This window comes from Salvia miltiorrhiza, chromosome 1 (assembly GCF_028751815.1).
Source record: "Salvia miltiorrhiza cultivar Shanhuang (shh) chromosome 1, IMPLAD_Smil_shh, whole genome shotgun sequence".
NCBI lineage: Eukaryota > Viridiplantae > Streptophyta > Magnoliopsida > Lamiales > Lamiaceae > Salvia > Salvia miltiorrhiza.
Window position 1 is genome coordinate 74617290 of NC_080387.1, and position 20400 is coordinate 74637689.

The following is a 20400-nucleotide window of genomic DNA, read 5'->3' on the forward strand; positions in this document are numbered from 1 at the left end:
TGTAATGTATTGATATTTCATTTTAAGAAATAATCTATTGTAATGGAACGTACAAATAAGAAAACATGACATATTGAATTGAGATCGAGGATTGGATACTACATTCAGTGCTTATATCATATATTTGCATGACAATGTGTGAATTTCATAATTATCTTTTTATTTTTTATGCTCATGAAAACATGTTGGCGCTATTTTCGGTGTATATAGGATAAATTTATGATTTATCTATCTATATTCATTTCTATCTATATTCATTTGTAATAGCATGCGAATTACATATAACATGACTGATAAATTACACTTAAAACATGTATAACATAACATAGTTAAATAATTCGTGTTCAAACTCAATTTGAATTTTGCTTAAAGATGATAAAAATATACTCTCTCCTTCCCAATTTTTAGTATCCATTTGAAAGTGACACAAGTTTTAATAAAGAGGTTAAGTGTGTTACCAGTGGAATAAATGTCTTACCTTTTATGTGAGTGTTAAAGTAATTAAAGTGGAGTAAGGGTGTCACATACTTTTACCAAAAATAGAAATGAATAAAAAAAAATGACGGACTAAAATGAAAATATAGATATTAAAAGCTAAGACGGAGGGAGTATCAATTTATAACCTCTAAGCGGGGACGTGAGAATCTAGTTCATATCGGCCAACAAAGAGGCGCTCCAACTGTTCGAGAAAATGCCCAGCAGAATCTTGTATGCAGATAAGTGCTCCAACTGTTCGATAAAATGTCACATGATATAGCAACCCTTCTGTATAAGTTGTGTTTTCTATTTTGAGTAATTATTATTTTATTACTATTTGATTACTTAATTCAACAAGAGACTCCTGCAATATGCTCTCAACATCATTTGTGTTGCATATTTACGTTGTAGTCTATTTTCATTGGCTGTATAAAATTAAATTCACTACACCTTTCTATGACTATTTTTTTGATTTAATTACACTTTTTTTCTATTTTTATATAGAATAAGAAGTAAGATATTTTGTAGATTATTAAATTAAATTAGTTAATTAATAAAACAAGAGCCAAAAAAATTGTATAAAACATTATTTATAAATTAAGCAGCCAATACAAACTAACGATTTATAAGTAAACAAACGATCATTTCTCCAAATCAATTTGATGATTTTGAGGATCTGTTCATAGGCTTAACAGAATCTGTTCCAACTAGATTCATGTGTAGTATTTTTGCTCGAAGAAATCCAGCAAGCAGTTCTATGTCACTAAGAGGATGACATTTTTAATAATCTAAATATTTAACAAATAAAATCACAAAACTGTTTTAGTTTATCCAAAAAATTACCTAAACGAGATAAAATTAAAACTTCACATATTTGAACAAACAACAACATTTCGTAAACTCTAAAAACACACTAACGTAGCCATTACAAAGGAAATAAGAAAAAGAAAACACAATTCGAGCAAAAGCCTTCAATTAAGTTCTCCTGCGTGTTGGTGTTGGTGTAGCTCTGCTGCGTCTCTTCTTCTTCTTCTTCTTCTTCTTATTATTATTATTATTATTATATCCAATGCCAAAAAAGAATTCCACTAACCATCTTGGCCTTCCATTTCTAATGATAATGTAACCAATTCCAATTCCAACTATGAATCCACTTCCATATCCCATCACCACACTTCTCCATCCAAATCCATCTATAAATCCAAACTCATCTTCTTCATCATCATCTTCTTGTGGCTTCATCCCATGCCCATTCTCGTCGTTGCATTTTCTCGTCAACGGAACTCCACACAGTCTCAAGTTTCCCACGTATGAATCATTCTCAAATGTGGAAAACTGCTTAGACTGTGGTATTTGTCCCACAAAATTATTCATTGAAAGGTTTAATTTCGCAAGAAATGTCAACCCTGTCAATTCACTTGGAATTTCTCCATCCAACTTGTTCACCGACAAGTCTAAAGATTCAAGTTCACTCAAATTTCCAAGAGATGAAGGGATATTTCCTATGAGGTTATTGTGGGACAGATTCAAGTATTTGAGAATCTTAAGATTTCCTATGGAATTTGGAATACTCCCAGAAAACCTGTTGGAGGATAAGTCAATTGTTGTAAAGGCCGACAACAATCTCTCTAATAATTGATCCAAACCTTTCAAGGTGAGCCTCATCTCCACATAATTTTCAAACTCATTTGATGTGATTTTCTCATTTTCCTCTTTCATTGCTTTGAAATTCTTGAAATATCTTTGAGGTAGAGATCCCACTAATCTATTCCGAGATATATCTAAAACTTGCAAATTATGAAATGGAATCTTGGTTTGCGAAGGAAGTGACATGTTACCATAAAACTTGTTAGACCTCAAGACCAACACTCGAAGGTTTGGAAGGACTTCCATCCAAAAGGGAAATTCGTTTTGTATTCTATTATTTCCAACGTCGAGGCCTTGTAGACTTCGGCAATTGATCAAGGATTTAGGTAATGGCCCTTGCAATTTATTACCATTCAAATTGATGGACACAAGATTACACCCCTCGCTAAATGTTGATGGAATGAGACCACTAAACTGATTTTCATTTAAATGAAAGATGGTCAAAGAGCTCAAGTTTCCAAAGCATCGTGGAATTGTTCCTTCCAAGGTGTTATTTGAGAGAATTAGAGCATGAAGAGATGTCAAGTTACAGATGGAGGATGGAAGCTCACCGATTAATTTGTTGGAATCCAACCACATATACTGCAAATTATGAAGATTTCCAATCTCTTTTGGAATAGTACCTGCAGAATTATGAGGTCATCAAAGTCAAGTTCCAGAATGTTAAGTATAACGACGATAAGAATAATAAGTAAAATACGTGATTCTATCGGTTGGGAGATTGAGCTGTATACTATATAATGATTTATAATCAATGGAAGAAAAAGAACAATAAATCGTACAAAAAAGTTCAACGAGCTTTGTAATTATGCATGCTTTTTGGATAAGGCGAGACAAGAGTGCTTAAACTCTACAACAGTAAGAAATCTTACCAGTTAAACTATTGTTTTCAAGGTATAAAAACCGTAGTGCTTCCATGTTCCCCATTTCTCTCGGAATTGTACCTGGAGAATAATGAAGTCATCAAAGTTAAGTTCCATATTGTTAAGTATAATTATCATAAGAATAATAAGTAAAATACGTGATTCGATCAGTACAATGATATTTATTCCACTAATTAATGGAAGACAAAGAACAATGTAGATTTGAGAAGAACATAGTTGTAAATGCTATATGGAAAAGTCAATATAGATTTGAGAAGAAGTTAAGAAACATCACAATAGTTGTAAATGCTACAGATACATGAAAATTAAGAAACATTTGAATATGTGTAAAACTCTAACCCTTTAAATCCTTCATTTCTTTTCACATGATAAATTTACAACCAAAGAAAACACATCCTAAAAGAGTTAGAAATCTTACCGGTTAAAGCATTGTATTGAAGGTTTAAATACTCTAGTAGTGCTTTCATGTTCCCAATTTCTGAAGGCAATGCCCCGCTAAGTGTGTTACTTGATAAGTCAATCCATGCCAAGGAAGACATGTTGAAAATGGTTGGTGGCAAAGTGCCAGACAACTTGTTCGAACTCAAGTCCAACTCTAGTAAATTATCAAGATGATGAATCTCTTGTGGAATAACTCCTACAAATATATATCCAAATCATCTCAAAAAGTTAGTTTAATTCTAGATTGAAACGTACATGGAAAATATTACTCCCTTCGTCCGTGAAATGAGTACTCATTTGTGGACGGCACGGGTTTTAAGAAATGTATTGAGTGTAGTGTGAGTAGAATAAAGGTCCCACTTTTTTAGAGTATTAATTAAAGGGTTGTGTGGGGTACACTTGCTAAAAAGGGAAATGATTACTCATTTTGTGGACGGACAAAAAAAGAAATATGAGTACTCCTTTCATGGACGGAGGAAGTACTTATCACTCTAACCTATGAACCTTTTAATGTTTGCATCCTAAAGTCAAAATTTTCTAATTATTGATTAATGTCTCGATAACTGGATTTCGGCCCAACCCAGATTATTGTATATATAGGTCCTATTAATATTATAAATTAATATTATTAAAATATTACAATTATGAATACTATTTTAACTTTTTATAATTTGAATTTATTTTTGAATCATCTTCAACTTGAACATCATTAGGATCTCCTGTAATATCAACCACATTGGCTTGATAGATTCATCCATTTATTTAATTTAAATATTATCTCTCTTTGTTTTACTCTTTATAACTTGATTTATTGTAATTTCTGAAATTAAGAAAATACTTTATAAACTAAAAAGTTGTTAATTTATCGATATATTAATAAATTACCATTAATCATTGATAAAATTCTTAGGTCCCAAAATTATTTATTTGTATAAGGCTTATTATAATTTTTGAGAAATTTAGGGGTCATACTAATTTATCAAACACATACATCTCAAGGTATGATAACATATATATAGAATTTAAAGTTTACGTGATATGTACCCTATTTATTTTATGTTAGTGAGTTATTGTTATTTTTATTTACCTAGTTAAGTAGTTAGATTCAATAGAGACTAGAGAAAAAGACATGTTGAATATATTGAGAGCGGAGAAAAAATTATTGATATTGAGAGTGGAGAAAAAAAGTGAAAAGTAAAGATACTGAAGTATTATAAATAAGGGGTATAATCCAAAAATAGGTAGAATTTTTTTTTTGGACATCCTAAGAAGGAAAAATAGGAAGTTCTTTCATTGAATGAAGAAGTATATATTTTTACTGGACTTTCCTGGTCCCAAACATGCGGGACATGTCTCTTTAAATCCCGACAATTGTAAAATAATATACTTTATCCGTTCACAAAAAATAATCATGTGTTGTCATTTTGGACGTTCACAAAAATTAGTCTATTTCTAATTTTGGAAACTTTCTATTACATAGTGAAGTGGGATCTTTTCTCCACTTATAATTAATACACTCAACTATTTTTATTAAAACACGTGTCGTTCTCTTCTATGACTATTTTTTGTGGTCGGAGAAAGTATTTATCTTATACCTGAATAAAAGCTCTCCAAAAACCCTATTAAACTTCTTTGCATATGTTTAATTTGAGTATCAAACAATAAAGGAGTACTATATTTTACCTGAATAAATCACACACAACGTTGCTAGAGCAAAAGTAGGACAAAAAAGCGATAAACTTGTGGCTAGCTAAATAATAAATCATACCACTTTGAGGTATAAGGGAGGGATCAGCTACATTTACCACCTTATACCTCGTTTGCTTTGATGTATGAAAAAATCCGGGCAGGTGGTATAATTTTTCGGGCAGCCCCTTATCCCTTGGGAAATAAATAATTTTATACCTAAGAAAGGATGATATAATTTTATACCATATATAAAGGGAGGGATAAATGTATTATCATTCAAACCAAACAAGATATAAAATATGTGATCCCCACTTAAAGAGATTAATTTATACATCCTTATATTATTCCTCCATTTAGAGGAATAAAAAGCAAACACACCCTTAAAGTATTATTGTTGAGCATTTAGTAGATAAGAGCTGTCATGTTCCCCACTTCTCTTGGGATTGATCCACTAAATTTGTTAGAATCCATCCACAAACTCTCTAAATTATTAAGATGGCCTATCTTTTTCGGAATAGCACCTCACTATAAAAAAAACGCATACATAACGTTTTTTTGAAAACCGTTATGTATGAGCGTCTTTTTGAGTATAGATAACGGTTAGATAAATTTCCGTTATATATGTAGTATTATCTATGTGCATATACAACGGTAGGAAGTAATTAATACGTTATGTATGAGCGTTATCTATTAGTCGTATACATAACGGTATTACTGAACCGTTATACCATGCGCTATCTATGAGCGTCTCTTTTATAACAATAATTTAACCATTAATAGAAGCGTTATATATAAGTGTCTCTTATAATAGTTGTTTCAACCATTACGACAACTGTTATGTACGAGCATCATTATTTTTTTTATCAATTAATTTTTTTAAAACTATAATATATTTATTTAAAAAATCTGTTTATATAAAAATTAAAAATTGAAAAATGAAATATTTTTTTTAATTAGTGTTTAAATATACTAAAGTTAATTTTAATTATTAAAAATGATTTGAAAATGGAATAGTTTTAAATTATCATTTGAATCATTAAAAATTAATAATATTATAATTTTGAATATTAAAAAAATAATTAAAATTATTCCTAATATTATAAATTAAATGTTGAATATTTTATAAATTATCTTATAAATAAAATTACCTTGTCACTCTCACTATAACGTAAATTTAGTTCTCTCTGCCTCACGCTCTATTCTTACTCTCTGGTCTCCGGCCGGTCTATGCCGGTAGCCGTCGCCACCGCCTCCTCTGATTGCCTCCGTTTCCGTCTCCTCCGATCGTCGTCGCCTCGCCTCGGAGCCTCCGTGGCAAGCCAGAAGTAGCCTAGCCATGCCGCGCCCAGCATTCCCGCGTCGTCTGCCTCATTAAACCAATTCTATTGTGTTTGTTATGAATAGTCTATTAGTTAAATCATTCGACGACAACTGAATTCTGTTGATCATGAAATGATGTGGTGAAGATTTCTGCTTGCACCTAATCCAGGACACAAAAGTTTAGATTCTTATTACTGATTGCACTTTTCACTGTGTGGGTCGTCTTGGGTTCTTAGTTATAGTTTAATCTTATCTTCTTTTTTCCATTTAAATAACAATCATCCATTTATATGTTGTATCAGTCTCTTTTAAAGAAAGCATTACATAATATGGTATTAAATGAATGATTTGACCTCACAAATATAGGAATCAACTTACCAGTCAACTTATTTACACCAAGGTACAATATTTGAAGCTTCGTCAAGTTCCCAATTTCTCTCGGCACAAATCCACTGAAAGTGTTGTTTACCAAAGAAAGATACTCAAGCTGTGAACACTTCTCCAAACTCGATGGTATTTCCCCATACATCTCGTTGTAAGACAAACGAAGCCTCTTGAGTCTATGCAGATTGTGTATGCACATATCAAGAGGTAAACTACTCGACAAACTATTATTCCTTACTTCCAAAACTTCTAGAAATGACATGTTGAAGATGGATGGGGGAATGGGGCCATGAAAAGAGTTTTCGCTCGCATTTAAAGAGACAAGGAAAGAAAGATTTCCGATTTCTGGTGCGAGGGTTCCGACAAGACCCATGCACGATATATTCAACTGAGTAACCCTATTGTAACGTGAATCACAAGTAACTCCGATCCAACTGCAAACACTGGCTTCAGTGCTCCAATTTTGGGTCAATATATTTTGAGGATCTAATGTGATTTGGGATTTTAAGGCGAGAAGTGAAGAACGATCACTGTTGATATCGTTTTTGGCTGAGCTATAATCCATCAAATAATGGATTGGTAAGAGTAGTGCAAGGATGAGAAAATGGGGAGATTTTTGCATTTTTTGGCTAGATTTTGACAGTAGTAATTTTTTAGAATATTGAACTATCAAATCCATATACATGTATATATAGTGTGTGTGTGTGGATATGATGGGCAAATGGGAAGGATTAATGATGAAAGTAGGAAATGCAGAGTTTCCTTTTATTCAAAGCTAAAATAATATTTTTCCCATTGGAAAGACGAAGAAAATAATTGTGGAACTATAAAGAGTGATTATTGGAGGCAAAAGCAACTAAGACTATTTATATGGAAAGCTACTTTCTGTTCGATTTGGGAGATTGAGTCTAACCCAAATCTTAAAAAATGACCCTAAAATTCATATTAAAATAGCATTATAAGTTTTGGCCGTGATCAGAGGGCTACGTCAGTTGAATAAACAACAAAACCTGTTTGTTTATTTAAGTGGTAGAATAACATGCAAAAGTAGAAGATATTCTCTTTTTTTATAATAGATTTGGGAGACTTTAAATCCCCCTTTTTGTGATCTTTGAATAAGATATAATAAAGGGTAATTCACACTTTGCAATCTAAAACCAAGCTCTACGCAATTGCCCCCTTAAAATAGAGCAATTGTTGCAATTTGAATTCGAGTTATTTTGAATAATAATAATAATAATAATAATAATAATAATAATAATAATAATAATAATAATAATAATAATAATAATAATAATAATAAGCTCTTGGTAACGAGGAAATTTATTCAAATTCAAATAGTTTTATCAAAAACACCAGTAAATTCTTACATAAATTAATTTGTAAGTTTATGTAAGAATTTTTCATACGGGTTGAACTCTAAAATTTCTACGTGCATCTTATGTTAATTCGGTTCTCAACCTCACTTTGTGTGTCATAAAAGTATTGTTGAAAATACATGTATATTGTGGGATCAATTCAGGAAGATCATGATAAACCATTCCTTGTGCTTGTAAAGAATAAACTCTTCGTCTTACAGATGCGAGTTCTTTATCCAATTTTACACTGAACGAAGTAAATGACAATATTCTATTATAAGCACGAATATCCCTTCTTAAACTAAAAGCTTCTTCTGATTGAGATGTAAAAATTCATCCAAATGTATCAATCAATAAAACAATTAGGTCACATATTTTAGACTAGTGTTTCATTATACTCACTGAATTAATAAATTTGCTATGGAATTCTTCAGCGCCTTCAATGGCTTTTCACCCTACCGTTGCTGCTACCCTCCATAAATCCCTGATGCGCTCTCATGATGGTAACACGTATTATCAAGGACTGAAAGGCTCTGCTATTCCTTTGTGGTTAACTCTTTGATAATATTGGATTACCTGCGTGGGTGGTGGTATCACCGGGCTTTCCTGACCATCGGAGCCCTGTTTGGTGGTTACCTGAGTTGATCTGAGCCGCCGGAGTTCTGACCTTGGCTCCTGCTGTTGCTGTTGGCGGTTCTGTTGAGATCTGAGAAGCTGCTCCGATTGTCCACCTTGGCCTTGATTGTTGAGCTGCCGGAAGGGTTGCTGGTGGACGTCGTATACCACCAAATAATTCCTGCAGAATTATCAAAATAAATTAGTATAATGACAAGCAGGGTCGATCCCACAGAGAGCAGGTAAAATCATTCAATTCCCTAAAATCTATAATTTTGGTGTAGCCACCACGCCTTAAATTTGAGAAGAATATTAATTAACTAAGAAAGCAAATTAAATCAAATAAAATAACTCTTGAAATAAATCAATAAAAAGGTAATTCGGCTCAAATAAATCCACACTAATTTAATCTCTGATCCTCGACGCAATAATTAATTAATCCCTATTAACCAATTAGTTATAGGATACCGTGATACGCACTGACATACCCCAATTCCTACTTACTGTGTCGATAGACAGCTAGATACGCTAGTCTTGTCTATTTCCCTTATTAAAATATAACCTAGCTGGATACGCCAGTCTTAGATTTAATATTCTAATAGCATTAAGGTGAAGGAACCCAATTTATATCAATTATCCTAGATACGCTAGTAATAATTAATATACCAATTAATTCCTACTACGAACATGGTAGTTTTGCCACTAATCAGCCCTATTCCAACAATTACGGATTGGAGGTGCTAATTGACTATAATCCAATTTAATCTAAGTTGATCAGGCTTAAATAAAATCAGAATTATCATTGAACCTAGGAATTAATCGGAATCAATAGGAATCAATTTTAAACCAATTAGGTCTCACAGATTAATAAATTAGGGTTTCATTATTCTCGCCGAATTAAAAGAATTAGCTACTCATGCTTAAACTAAGAACAATCAAATAAATAAAATAAACATAATTAAAATAAACGAACAAGACTAATAAATAAATTGCAGGAAATTAAATTAAACTTGAACCGATTGAAGAAAATCGTCTGCTCCTTCGAAACTTAATCCAGCCGCAAAATTCAGAAAACAGATGCAAGAATTAAATCTAACTAAAGCTATGAAATCAAAGGCTAAAAACTATGGAATCGAGAATTTGCATGGAAGGGAAAAGTTGCATGAAATAAAAACAAAGTCAACTCTAGCTAATCAAATTCCAAAAGTGCGGCTGTTCTCAAAAAACTAAAACTAAAAATCTAATGCTAAAGTTAAATATATATATATAACAACTAATCCTAATATATCTCTAATTATAAACTAGCGGCTCTCCTAATCAAAACAAACTAAGGAATTAAAATCCCTAATTGGCCGACTCTTAGTTCATGGGCTTCGGCCCCTTAAATAATATTAAGGCAAAATATTAATTAAAAACAAGAGTTTTGGGCTAAATAAATTCTAAACAATTAATTTCAAGCCCAATCTCTAAACATCTTCAAAATCAATCAACTTCTTCCATAATTCTAAACTTTCACCAACTTCTTCCATCCACGAGCATCCATCTCCAATCCATCTAATTCCTGCGCCAAAATATCACAAACCATGTAAAATCATATAAAATCATGGCGAAACACACACCAAACTAAGTAACTAAAATGCACACATCAAATCCCCTCACACTTAGATCATACTTGTCCTCAAGTATAACATAAAAGAAGAATTCAATGGTGAAAATCAGCCACTAGAGACAACTTCCTTCCTTGACACGACACTAAAGACTCTAAAAGCAAATAACGAAACAACGAACACAAAATCAAACGGAAAAAGGAACAGAAAAGACGAGAACACTAAAACTTAACAGAAAACGACAGCCAAGTAATCATCAAAACACTAGTAACATGACATACTGCCAAATCGAACCATGCAACTCACAATCGATTCTCAACTCTCAAATCAAGAAAAGGAAATGTCAAACAAGTGTTTTCATTGTCTATCTAGTCCAAATCAAGCAACAACAAGTTCCTCTCAAGATTCACTCTTCTCTCAAATATTTATTTTGGAAATTCACACACAAGAAGGAAAATCCACTTAGTCGTGATATGTCATGGTCACATAGCAACTCAAGAAGGTCTTTTCTCATTGGTTGTAATGGGGCTAAGGACCATTCATTATGTTGGCAAGATCCTAGGGGTCCTAAGCTCAAGCAGTGAAGATCAAAGTGTGCACATCTAATCCAAACCATCATCCACAATTTCAAGTTCATAGAGAAAGAAAGAAAGCAACTAAACTTGGGGAAAAACTCCAACAATAACAATGATACTACATGGTCAACTCAAACTGGTGCAACATCTTTTTTTTCTTTTTTTTTTCTTTTCTTCTTTTTTTTCGATTTTTTTTTTTCTTTTTTTTTTCTTTTGCAGCATCTTTCCTTTTTTTATATCCTCAATCAACATGCAATCATCATCTACAAAATATCCCCACAAATCGTCTTCCAAAACTGCTCTCATCCCAAAAACTGAACTGATCAATGCCACTGTTTGGCCAAACGGATCACAGATCATTATCATTTTACACAAGACAGCAGTTTGGGCAAACGCACATAAGAACACAGCTTAACTTTCTCTAGTAATTAATGGAATGAAGTTCGGAATTAGACATGCATCACTGGGCCAAAGAGATAGTTCAAAACAGGCCTTGGCTTAATTATTTAGTGACTAATAAGAAAGAACATGGTCAAGGCTTCAAACGGCTCACTAGGGGTTAATGTATAGGTAGGAAATAAAAAGCAGGCCAAAAGGGCTACCCTAGTGCCTTCTATCATGCATCACCAATGACTCACAACATATCACAACTTCATGAACAACAAAGCACTCAAAAAGAAAAATAGTAGAGAGTGCTCTACTCTAATAAGCTCAATTCTCACTTATATATGGCTTTTTACTCATTGTTACTCTTATTTGTCATTCCAAATTTCATCCAACGAAAACACAAAATTTTCAATCTCAAAATCCCAAATCTCAAGTATCAAACCTCAAGTTCATCACATAACTCAACCGGGCAGCATGCTTATCACTAATACTTCAACAATCACAAAGCTCAAGACACACAAAACAACATAAGACGGACTCAACAGAACACAACTCAAAGACGCCCCCCTCACACTTAGATTTTGCTTGCCCTCAAGCAAACAAAACAAAGTATAAGCAAGGGAACAAACGAGACACACAACGAAAAGAGAACAAAGGTAAAAACAACACAAACATACGAAACAAAGCAAGACAAGGAAGGAAGTCACCGTGTGCGCTGCCGTCGTAGCTCGTGCTGAATGGTGGCGCTCAAGTTCGCAATGCTCTCATGTAGGGCTGCCACGTTCCCATCGATCTGTCTTTTTTTTTTTTTTTTTTTTTTTTTTTTTTTTTTTGAAACATAACAAAAATTAAAACTAAGGAAGGGAAACTAAGAAGCTTAAAAAAAACTAAACGAAAAATGAGAATTAAAGAAAAGAAGAACAAAACGAAAAATTAAAAGGAAAAGAAAGTCGGGTTGCCTCCCGATATGCGCCATTATTTAACGTCGTTGGCTCGACTGCTCAAGTGCTCAAAACGTGCCTGGAAGCAGCAGCGAAATAGACTCCGCTGGAACCAAAGAAGAGGCATCATAGTACGGCTTCAAACGTTGTCCGTTCACAGTGAATATCTTAGCCGTATCTAAACTGCGAATCTCAAATGCCCCGTCTGGGCAAACAGACTGTATCACGAAGGGGCCAATCCACTTCGTCTCCAATTTTCCGGTCATCAACCGCAGCTTTGACTGGAACAAAAGTACTTTTTGGCCGACTGTAAATGTCTTTCCTTGCAAGTTCTTGTCGTGCCACATCTTGGTGCGATCCTTATACCACATCGCGGCGTCATAAGCTTCCAGATGAAGCTCCTCCTCACATTTATCTTCTAAGTCGGGTGGTTCCACATCAAAATGCAGACTTCTGTCGTGTGGCTTCCGTTTGGGCAAACAGAACGTATTTACAGAATCTGCTAATTTCGAGTGAGCATGGAGAGACTTGGTAGACTCTTTGACTTCTTCATTGTTCATCCCACGAGCATCAAGACCAGTTGCCCTTTTGGTCAAAGTTGGTTCCAACTTATCCTGCATAGATTTAGTCTCAAGATGTTCTTGGACAAAAGGGTCAGTAACATTGGTGGCACAAGCAGTTTTAATAGCCGATGGACTTTTCATGGTATCATCAATGTTGAAAGTGAACTTCTCTCCATGATAATCCAAACATATGGTACCACAATAAACATCAATGATTGCCCTAGTGGTCCTTAAGAAAGGACGACCTAACAGAACACCGGCTGACTCTTTCGACTGCATACCACTCATTTTCACCACATAGAAATCAGCAGGATAAACAAAATTATTCACTTTCACAAGGACATTCTCAAGCAAACCTTCAGGGTGCACACATGATCCATCGGCTAACTGAATCACAACTCTAGTATCTACCAACTTCACACCATTTAAACTATTATAAACAGCTAAAGGCATGACATTAATAGAAGCTCCTAGATCACACATAGCATGCTCAATCTTAGTATCACCGATGTAACATGGCAGAGAAAACATACCTGGATCCTTGCATTTGGGCGGCAACTCTTTTTGTATCACTGCTGACACGTTCTCGCCCATCACAATTTTTCCAGATTTCTTAGACTTACCAGCAATGAAGTCTTTCACAAACTTGCCCAGATGAGGAATTTTGAGTGCTTGGAGAAATGGAAGATTGATCTCTAACTTCCCAAAGATTTTCATGAAATCAATGAGCTCTTCCTCCGGCTTCTTCTTTGCTAACAGCCTGGGAAAGGGAACGGGTATCTCGATCTCGGGATCATGTAGACTCAAAGGTTTATGAACCTTAGACTGCTCACCCTTAACCAATTTGTGCTCTGCTTCTTGTTCTTTCTGCCCAGCTGTCGGGTCACTGTTCTGTTTGGCCAAACGGGACTGTTCTGTATTCTGGATTGCAGAATCCACCTTGCTTCCAGAATTTTCGAATTTTTCCAAGCTGAATTTAACTCCAGAATCCTTGCTCGGACACTCATTTGAATTCTGGGTTGTGGGCTCACTCAACTCCTTGCCACTCCTCAAAGTAATCATACTAACGTTCTCCATCGGATTCAATTGGACTTGTGATGGTAAAGCACCTTGATGGCCCTTGAGTTGATTCACGGACATTGTGAGCTGAGACACTTGACGGGATAGTCCTTCGATCTGAACCCTTTGCTCTGCTTGAGACTGTTGGAGTTTTAGCACCGCTTCATTGGTTGTTTGCAAATTATTTTGCAACAATTGTTGTGAGCCAATCAACTCTCTCATCATCTCTTCAAGAGCTTTTCCTTGATTTTCTTGTGGAGGTGGTGGTGCTTGTTGGAATCCTCTTTGATGAGGCGGTCTATAGCTTTGCTGCTGCACTTGATTGCTTTGGTCTCTCCAACGAAAATTAGGGTGATCTCTCCACGACGCATTGTAGTTGCTCGAGTAGGGGTCCTGTTTGGGCAAAGGGGGCAGTGGATCAGAACAGCTGTAAAAGTTGTGAGAAGAATTCACTTGGGCTTGAAGATCTTCGTCGCCCCCGGTGCATTGCAAGCTCGTATGGCCAAAGCTACCACACGCTCCACATGGCTTTTCTGTTGGTTGTCCAGCAGTTGCGACTTTCTCCACCACAGTACTTAGCATTCTCTCTAACTTTTCCATCATTTCTTCGAACTTATTCTCAAAATCCGACGAACTAGCTTGAGCAGTTTTCTTGAGCAGTTGGATGCGTGGCTCTTCATACTCTCTTGTTGCCTCCACCAAGTGTTGAATCAACTTCTTAGCTTCGCTCACAGTATTTTGAGAAAATGCTCCTCCACTTGATGAATTCACCAGATTTTTGGTATCTACCGTCATCCCTTGATAGAAATACTGCAGCAAATCCCCCTCTGAAAACTTGTGGTTTGGGCAGCTATCCACCAATCTCCTGAACCTAGTCCAATAAGCGCTTAATGACTCATTATACTCCTGCTTCGCTCCACTGATTTCCTTCTTTAGTGCATTCGTCTTGGTGGGAGGGAAAAAATGCTCCAGGAATAACTTTTTCATCTCCGCCCATGTAGTGATAGAATAAGGTGGAAGACTCGCGAACCAAGAGTTCGCCTCTGCTGTCATAGTGAAGGGGAAAGCCGCCAATCTAAAGTGCTCCTCTGTAACTCCAGTGGGACGTTTCTGGACCTTGCAAATTTTTATGAATTCGCTCAAGAAATTGTACGGATCTTCTCCCTTCTTGCCATAGTACTTCGGGAGAACATTAAGCAGTCCAAGCTTAATCTCAATACCGGTAGCAGCTGCCGGCATTCGGATTGGAGTTGGGGGGTCATCAGCTTCGTGGCTGGAGAGATCACACAGTCTAGGATCGTCAGCCATGTCGCTCTCAGTGCTTGCGACAGAAATCGAGTCGGTTTCCTCTTCACAGTCTGTGTCTGCCTCTGAATCGGGGTCTGTTTGGGCAAACGGATCCTCTGCAGCAGCGACAGCACTGGGCTTCTCCTCGACGAACTGTTCCGGTCGAATGGGAAGGTCAGCCTGCGAATCCAGCAGATCCAGTAGCTTCCTCGCCTTCGCCTCCTTCCTTAGCTTCTTCGCGGTCTTCTCAATTTCACTATCGAAGAGGAGGTTTGGCTTGGACGATCTGCTCATAAACAAAGAAGAAAAAAAAAAAAAAAAATAGACGAAGGGAAAAGAATTAATTAACACCGCTCCCCGGCAACGGCGCCAATTTGGTGGACGTCGTATACCACCAAATAATTCCTGCAGAATTATCAAAATAAATTAGTATAATGACAAGCAGGGTCGATCCCACAGAGAGCAGGTAAAATCATTCAATTCCCTAAAATCTATAATTTTGGTGTAGCCACCACGCCTTAAATTTGAGAAGAATATTAATTAACTAAGAAAGCAAATTAAATCAAATAAAATAACTCTTGAAATAAATCAATAAAAAGGTAATTCGGCTCAAATAAATCCACACTAATTTAATCTCTGATCCTCGACGCAATAATTAATTAATCCCTATTAACCAATTAGTTATAGGATACCGTGATACGCACTGACATACCCCAATTCCTACTTACTGTGTCGATAGACAGCTAGATACGCTAGTCTTGTCTATTTCCCTTATTAAAATATAACCTAGCTGGATACGCCAGTCTTAGATTTAATATTCTAATAGCATTAAGGTGAAGGAACCCAATTTATATCAATTATCCTAGATACGCTAGTAATAATTAATATACCAATTAATTCCTACTACGAACATGGTAGTTTTGCCACTAATCAGCCCTATTCCAACAATTACGGATTGGAGGTGCTAATTGACTATAATCCAATTTAATCTAAGTTGATCAGGCTTAAATAAAATCAGAATTATCATTGAACCTAGGAATTAATCGGAATCAATAGGAATCAATTTTAAACCAATTAGGTCTCACAGATTAATAAATTAGGGTTTCATTATTCTCGCCGAATTAAAAGAATTAGCTACTCATGCTTAAACTAAGAACAATCAAATAAATAAAATAAACATAATTAAAATAAACGAACAAGACTAATAAATAAATTGCAGGAAATTAAATTAAACTTGAACCGATTGAAGAAAATCGTCTGCTCCTTCGAAACTTAATCCAGCCGCAAAATTCAGAAAACAGATGCAAGAATTAAATCTAACTAAAGCTATGAAATCAAAGGCTAAAAACTATGGAATCGAGAATTTGCATGGAAGGGAAAAGTTGCATGAAATAAAAACAAAGTCAACTCTAGCTAATCAAATTCCAAAAGTGCGGCTGTTCTCAAAAAACTAAAACTAAAAATCTAATGCTAAAGTTAAATATATATATATAACAACTAATCCTAATATATCTCTAATTATAAACTAGCGGCTCTCCTAATCAAAACAAACTAAGGAATTAAAATCCCTAATTGGCCGACTCTTAGTTCATGGGCTTCGGCCCCTTAAATAATATTAAGGCAAAATATTAATTAAAAACAAGAGTTTTGGGCTAAATAAATTCTAAACAATTAATTTCAAGCCCAATCTCTAAACATCTTCAAAATCAATCAACTTCTTCCATAATTCTAAACTTTCACCAACTTCTTCCATCCACGAGCATCCATCTCCAATCCATCTAATTCCTGCGCCAAAATATCACAAACCATGTAAAATCATATAAAATCATGGCGAAACACACACCAAACTAAGTAACTAAAATGCACACATCAGTTGCCGTGTTAAGGGGGAAAATCTGAGCCCCTGTGTCCCGAGGACACCTTTTCCCTCATCTGAACCCTAACTTCTTTTATCTCTTTCTTTTGTTCTTCCTTGTATCTTTTTACTCCTTTCTTGTCTTCTCTGTGCAGATCTGAAGGAGAGGGAAGGAGGAGCTGTGAAGAAGAAGGCATAATTGAAGGAAGGAAGAGAGAAGAAGTGCTTGAGCACGAAGTGGGGAAGACATGAGGTTCGGGAATCAAGCGGTGAACCCTGGCTAGGCGAAGATACCCTACAATAATTAAATTGAACAAAGAAAGCATAACTAACAATCTACTAAATTGAAATGAGTTTTGGGCTTAGGGATATTTAATATGGGCTTCTATAATTGGACTGAACACTTTCTTTTCTTGGACTTTAAATAGTGAACTTGATTTTTGGCATAAATGGGCTCAAATCTACTTTTATATATTTAAGTATTCAAACATGCTTTATTAGTTAAATTTTGAGCTAAGTTCCTCAAGAAAGTATACATATTTTACTACTTTATTTATTTATTAGGCTCGTGACTTTGGGTTTGTGCTATAGAACAATTCTTAAAATTATTTAAATTGTCTTTAAAAAAAGCTTGATTACATCTATTATCTGAATTTATCTGACTAGGTACGGCGTGACTAGAACGTAACTGTTGATGTGAATTACTCAAGTTATTAATCAAGTACAAAATTTTCAGTGTGAGATTTCATTTTAATACATGTTGTGGTCATTTTAATATTATGTGTTTACCGTATACGAGTTAAATTATATATTGTTAGGGGCCCGTTGAATGGGTCCAGGCCGGAAAGGTCTTTGGTATGCCACAATACGATTTAAATGTAAAAGTTAAGGTTGCAGCCATAATAGACAGGGGCCCGTTGAATAGGTCCAGGACGGAAAGGTCCTTGGTATGTCACCGTGCGAGTAAATGTTATAAATGTTAATATCGTATGTGTTATCGTTTTATTAACTTGGACAATTATTGCATGATATCCCACACTGAGTATACTGTGCATGCTCATCCCATACTTTACAAATATTTCAGGTAATTGAAGTTGGAGATGCAGTGGAGGGTCGAATGGGCATCTCAAGTCATATTTTGAAAATTGTTGCCCCTTTGAATTTAATGCAATATCTCATATTTTGTTTAGAATAAGTTTTGCATGCATTTTAAACTATTTTCATATCATATTCGATTTATCAAGTTAAGTTATAATATTATTATATTATGTTTATGTCATGGCTTGATGCTTTTAAATTCAAGGTTTATTTGCGTATTTTATTTGATAGTTTATTTATTTTGAAATTGGTTTTAAGTGAGCAAAATTAATTTATAAAAAAATGAGCAAAATTATTTACTTTATGATTTTCTGCATTAAAAGTTCTTCAAATTTGTATTTACAAAGCCTGTACGACGTTGTTTTCATTTGTGATCCACAATGATGACACACTGGCATTATTATGTCACCTCAGCTTTAAATTCATCGAAAAGAGTCATCGTGGACATCGGAGAAGTTTGAAAAAAAATCAAAAGATGGTGATTTTTTTTCTTTTCCAGAATTAAAAGTTCCTGCCCTCTATTCCATCTCTGAAACTTGTTGACCTATTTTGGATTCGTTTCCCTCAAGATTTTGATAGCTTCTTTACCAGCTAACTAATTACACAAAACAGAGTCCAATGCAAAATGCAATCTTCTTCTTCAGTGATAAACAAAAAATTAAGTAATTTCAATAATGATTAGCCCAATTAAGTTACCAAAAGCCATATAACAAAGAAAAGAGACCAATCAAACACATTAATAATAAATGAAAAACAATTTTTACAGTAACAATAAAGATGCAAGAGGTGACGACGGAGAGAGGTGGTTATGGCGACGATGGAGAAGGTGGCGTCGACGATAGAGAAAAAGGGCTGCAGAGGGATGTGGCGTGGCAACAAAAGATTAGCAATAGTTTTTCACGCAATTAATTTGTTGTAAAGTATATATTACTCGTCAATTAATCGTTTCACACATAAATTATTTTTAAAAAAAATTCCTATAATTTTATTTATTTATTTATTAAGTTCCAAAGGAAAAAAAGAAAAAGAAAAAAAAAGGAGCGTTTACTTATGAATTCTTTATACAAAAAAATTGTTTACACATACAACCAAATCTTGACCAACATGGAACCAATATATATAATGGAAAAAATAAACATAAAATACGATCATGTTCCAACCAAAAATCTTTCGTCAGAATCTAATGTTTGATGCTTGTTCCAAAATGAAGTGGATATAAGAAACCATTAGGGATGATATAATAGACACAAATAAACCCTCTAAAATTATTTTTATGATTTTCCATATCTATAACTATAAACAAAGTCTGACGTGTCACGGCAATTAATATGCATATGAACATTAATTACTATCATTGACTTAAAGCATCATTACATTCTTTATGATTTTCTTCATAATTCGCCGTCATTTATTTTCAGAGGAAATAATATGGTCGATTATAATTTACAACCAAATCTATCGATCTCTTTTTTTTTTTTATGTTAGTGGCTAATTAACTTTTATCTTTAAAAGTTTTAAAAGGCCATTTTATAGTTCATATATATATATATATATATATATATATATATATTAAAATATCATTTTCATATTGTAAAAAAAAATAGCTATAAAGATAAAAAAACCCTTGATTCGAGACTAAGAAGTTTTGTAGTTGTAAATTATAGGCGAAATCAAATCAACTCGCAACTAAGAATATTCGTCAATTTGACGACTTAAAAATAGTTTGATCGTGAATTATAGATAAATAATACTATCAATTCATGATAAATGAAATTCGTGGTTGTGAATAGTAAGCGAAATAGAGTTAATTCAGGATGATTACGGAGCTTCATGGTTGTAACTTATTAGTATAATAATTTATCTTCTTATTTTCGTAATGTCATTTTTTTTTTATCATTATAATAGTACAAAATGACTATTCAATTAGTTCACTTTATATGTATCTATGGAGGCCCATCACAATATTCATGTACTGGACTCATTCAAAGTATAAAGCCCATTAAAGCCAGCCCAAATTGGGTTCATTAATAACGGCGTCGTTTAGTTTCAAAATGTTCCGCTCAAACCCTCTCAGCTTTCTTTCTCCAATCTAAAAAGCCCTTTCAGAGAGAAGGGGAGAGTGAGAGAGAGATATCTTCGATAAAGCAACACATTCGATAAAATGACACATGATATAGCATATTTACGTTGTAGTCTATTTTCATTGGCTGTAT

At 34.4% G+C, this 20400-nt stretch overlaps 2 protein-coding genes across 2 annotated transcripts; both read right to left on the minus strand.

Annotated features, from left to right (window-relative positions):
* Nucleotides 1–1261: 1261 nt before the first annotated feature.
* On the minus strand, nt 1262–3653 carry LOC131006166 (receptor-like protein Cf-9 homolog). The gene is made up of 3 exons (XM_057933342.1): nt 3427–3653; nt 2997–3068; nt 1262–2747 (listed from the first exon to the last, which is right to left on the minus strand). The coding sequence occupies exons 1-3, from the start codon at nt 3545–3547 to the stop codon at nt 1453–1455; spliced, it is 1488 nt and encodes a 495-aa protein (XP_057789325.1). The 5' UTR covers nt 3548–3653; the 3' UTR covers nt 1262–1452.
* A 2687-nt stretch (nt 3654–6340) lies between these two features.
* Nucleotides 6341–7215, minus strand: LOC131013161 (receptor-like protein 35). The gene is made up of 2 exons (XM_057941204.1): nt 6837–7215; nt 6341–6501 (listed from the first exon to the last, which is right to left on the minus strand). Exons 1-2 carry the CDS (start codon nt 7213–7215, stop codon nt 6341–6343), a joined length of 540 nt encoding a protein of 179 aa, XP_057797187.1.
* Between the last annotated feature and the right edge of the window lie 13185 nt (nt 7216–20400).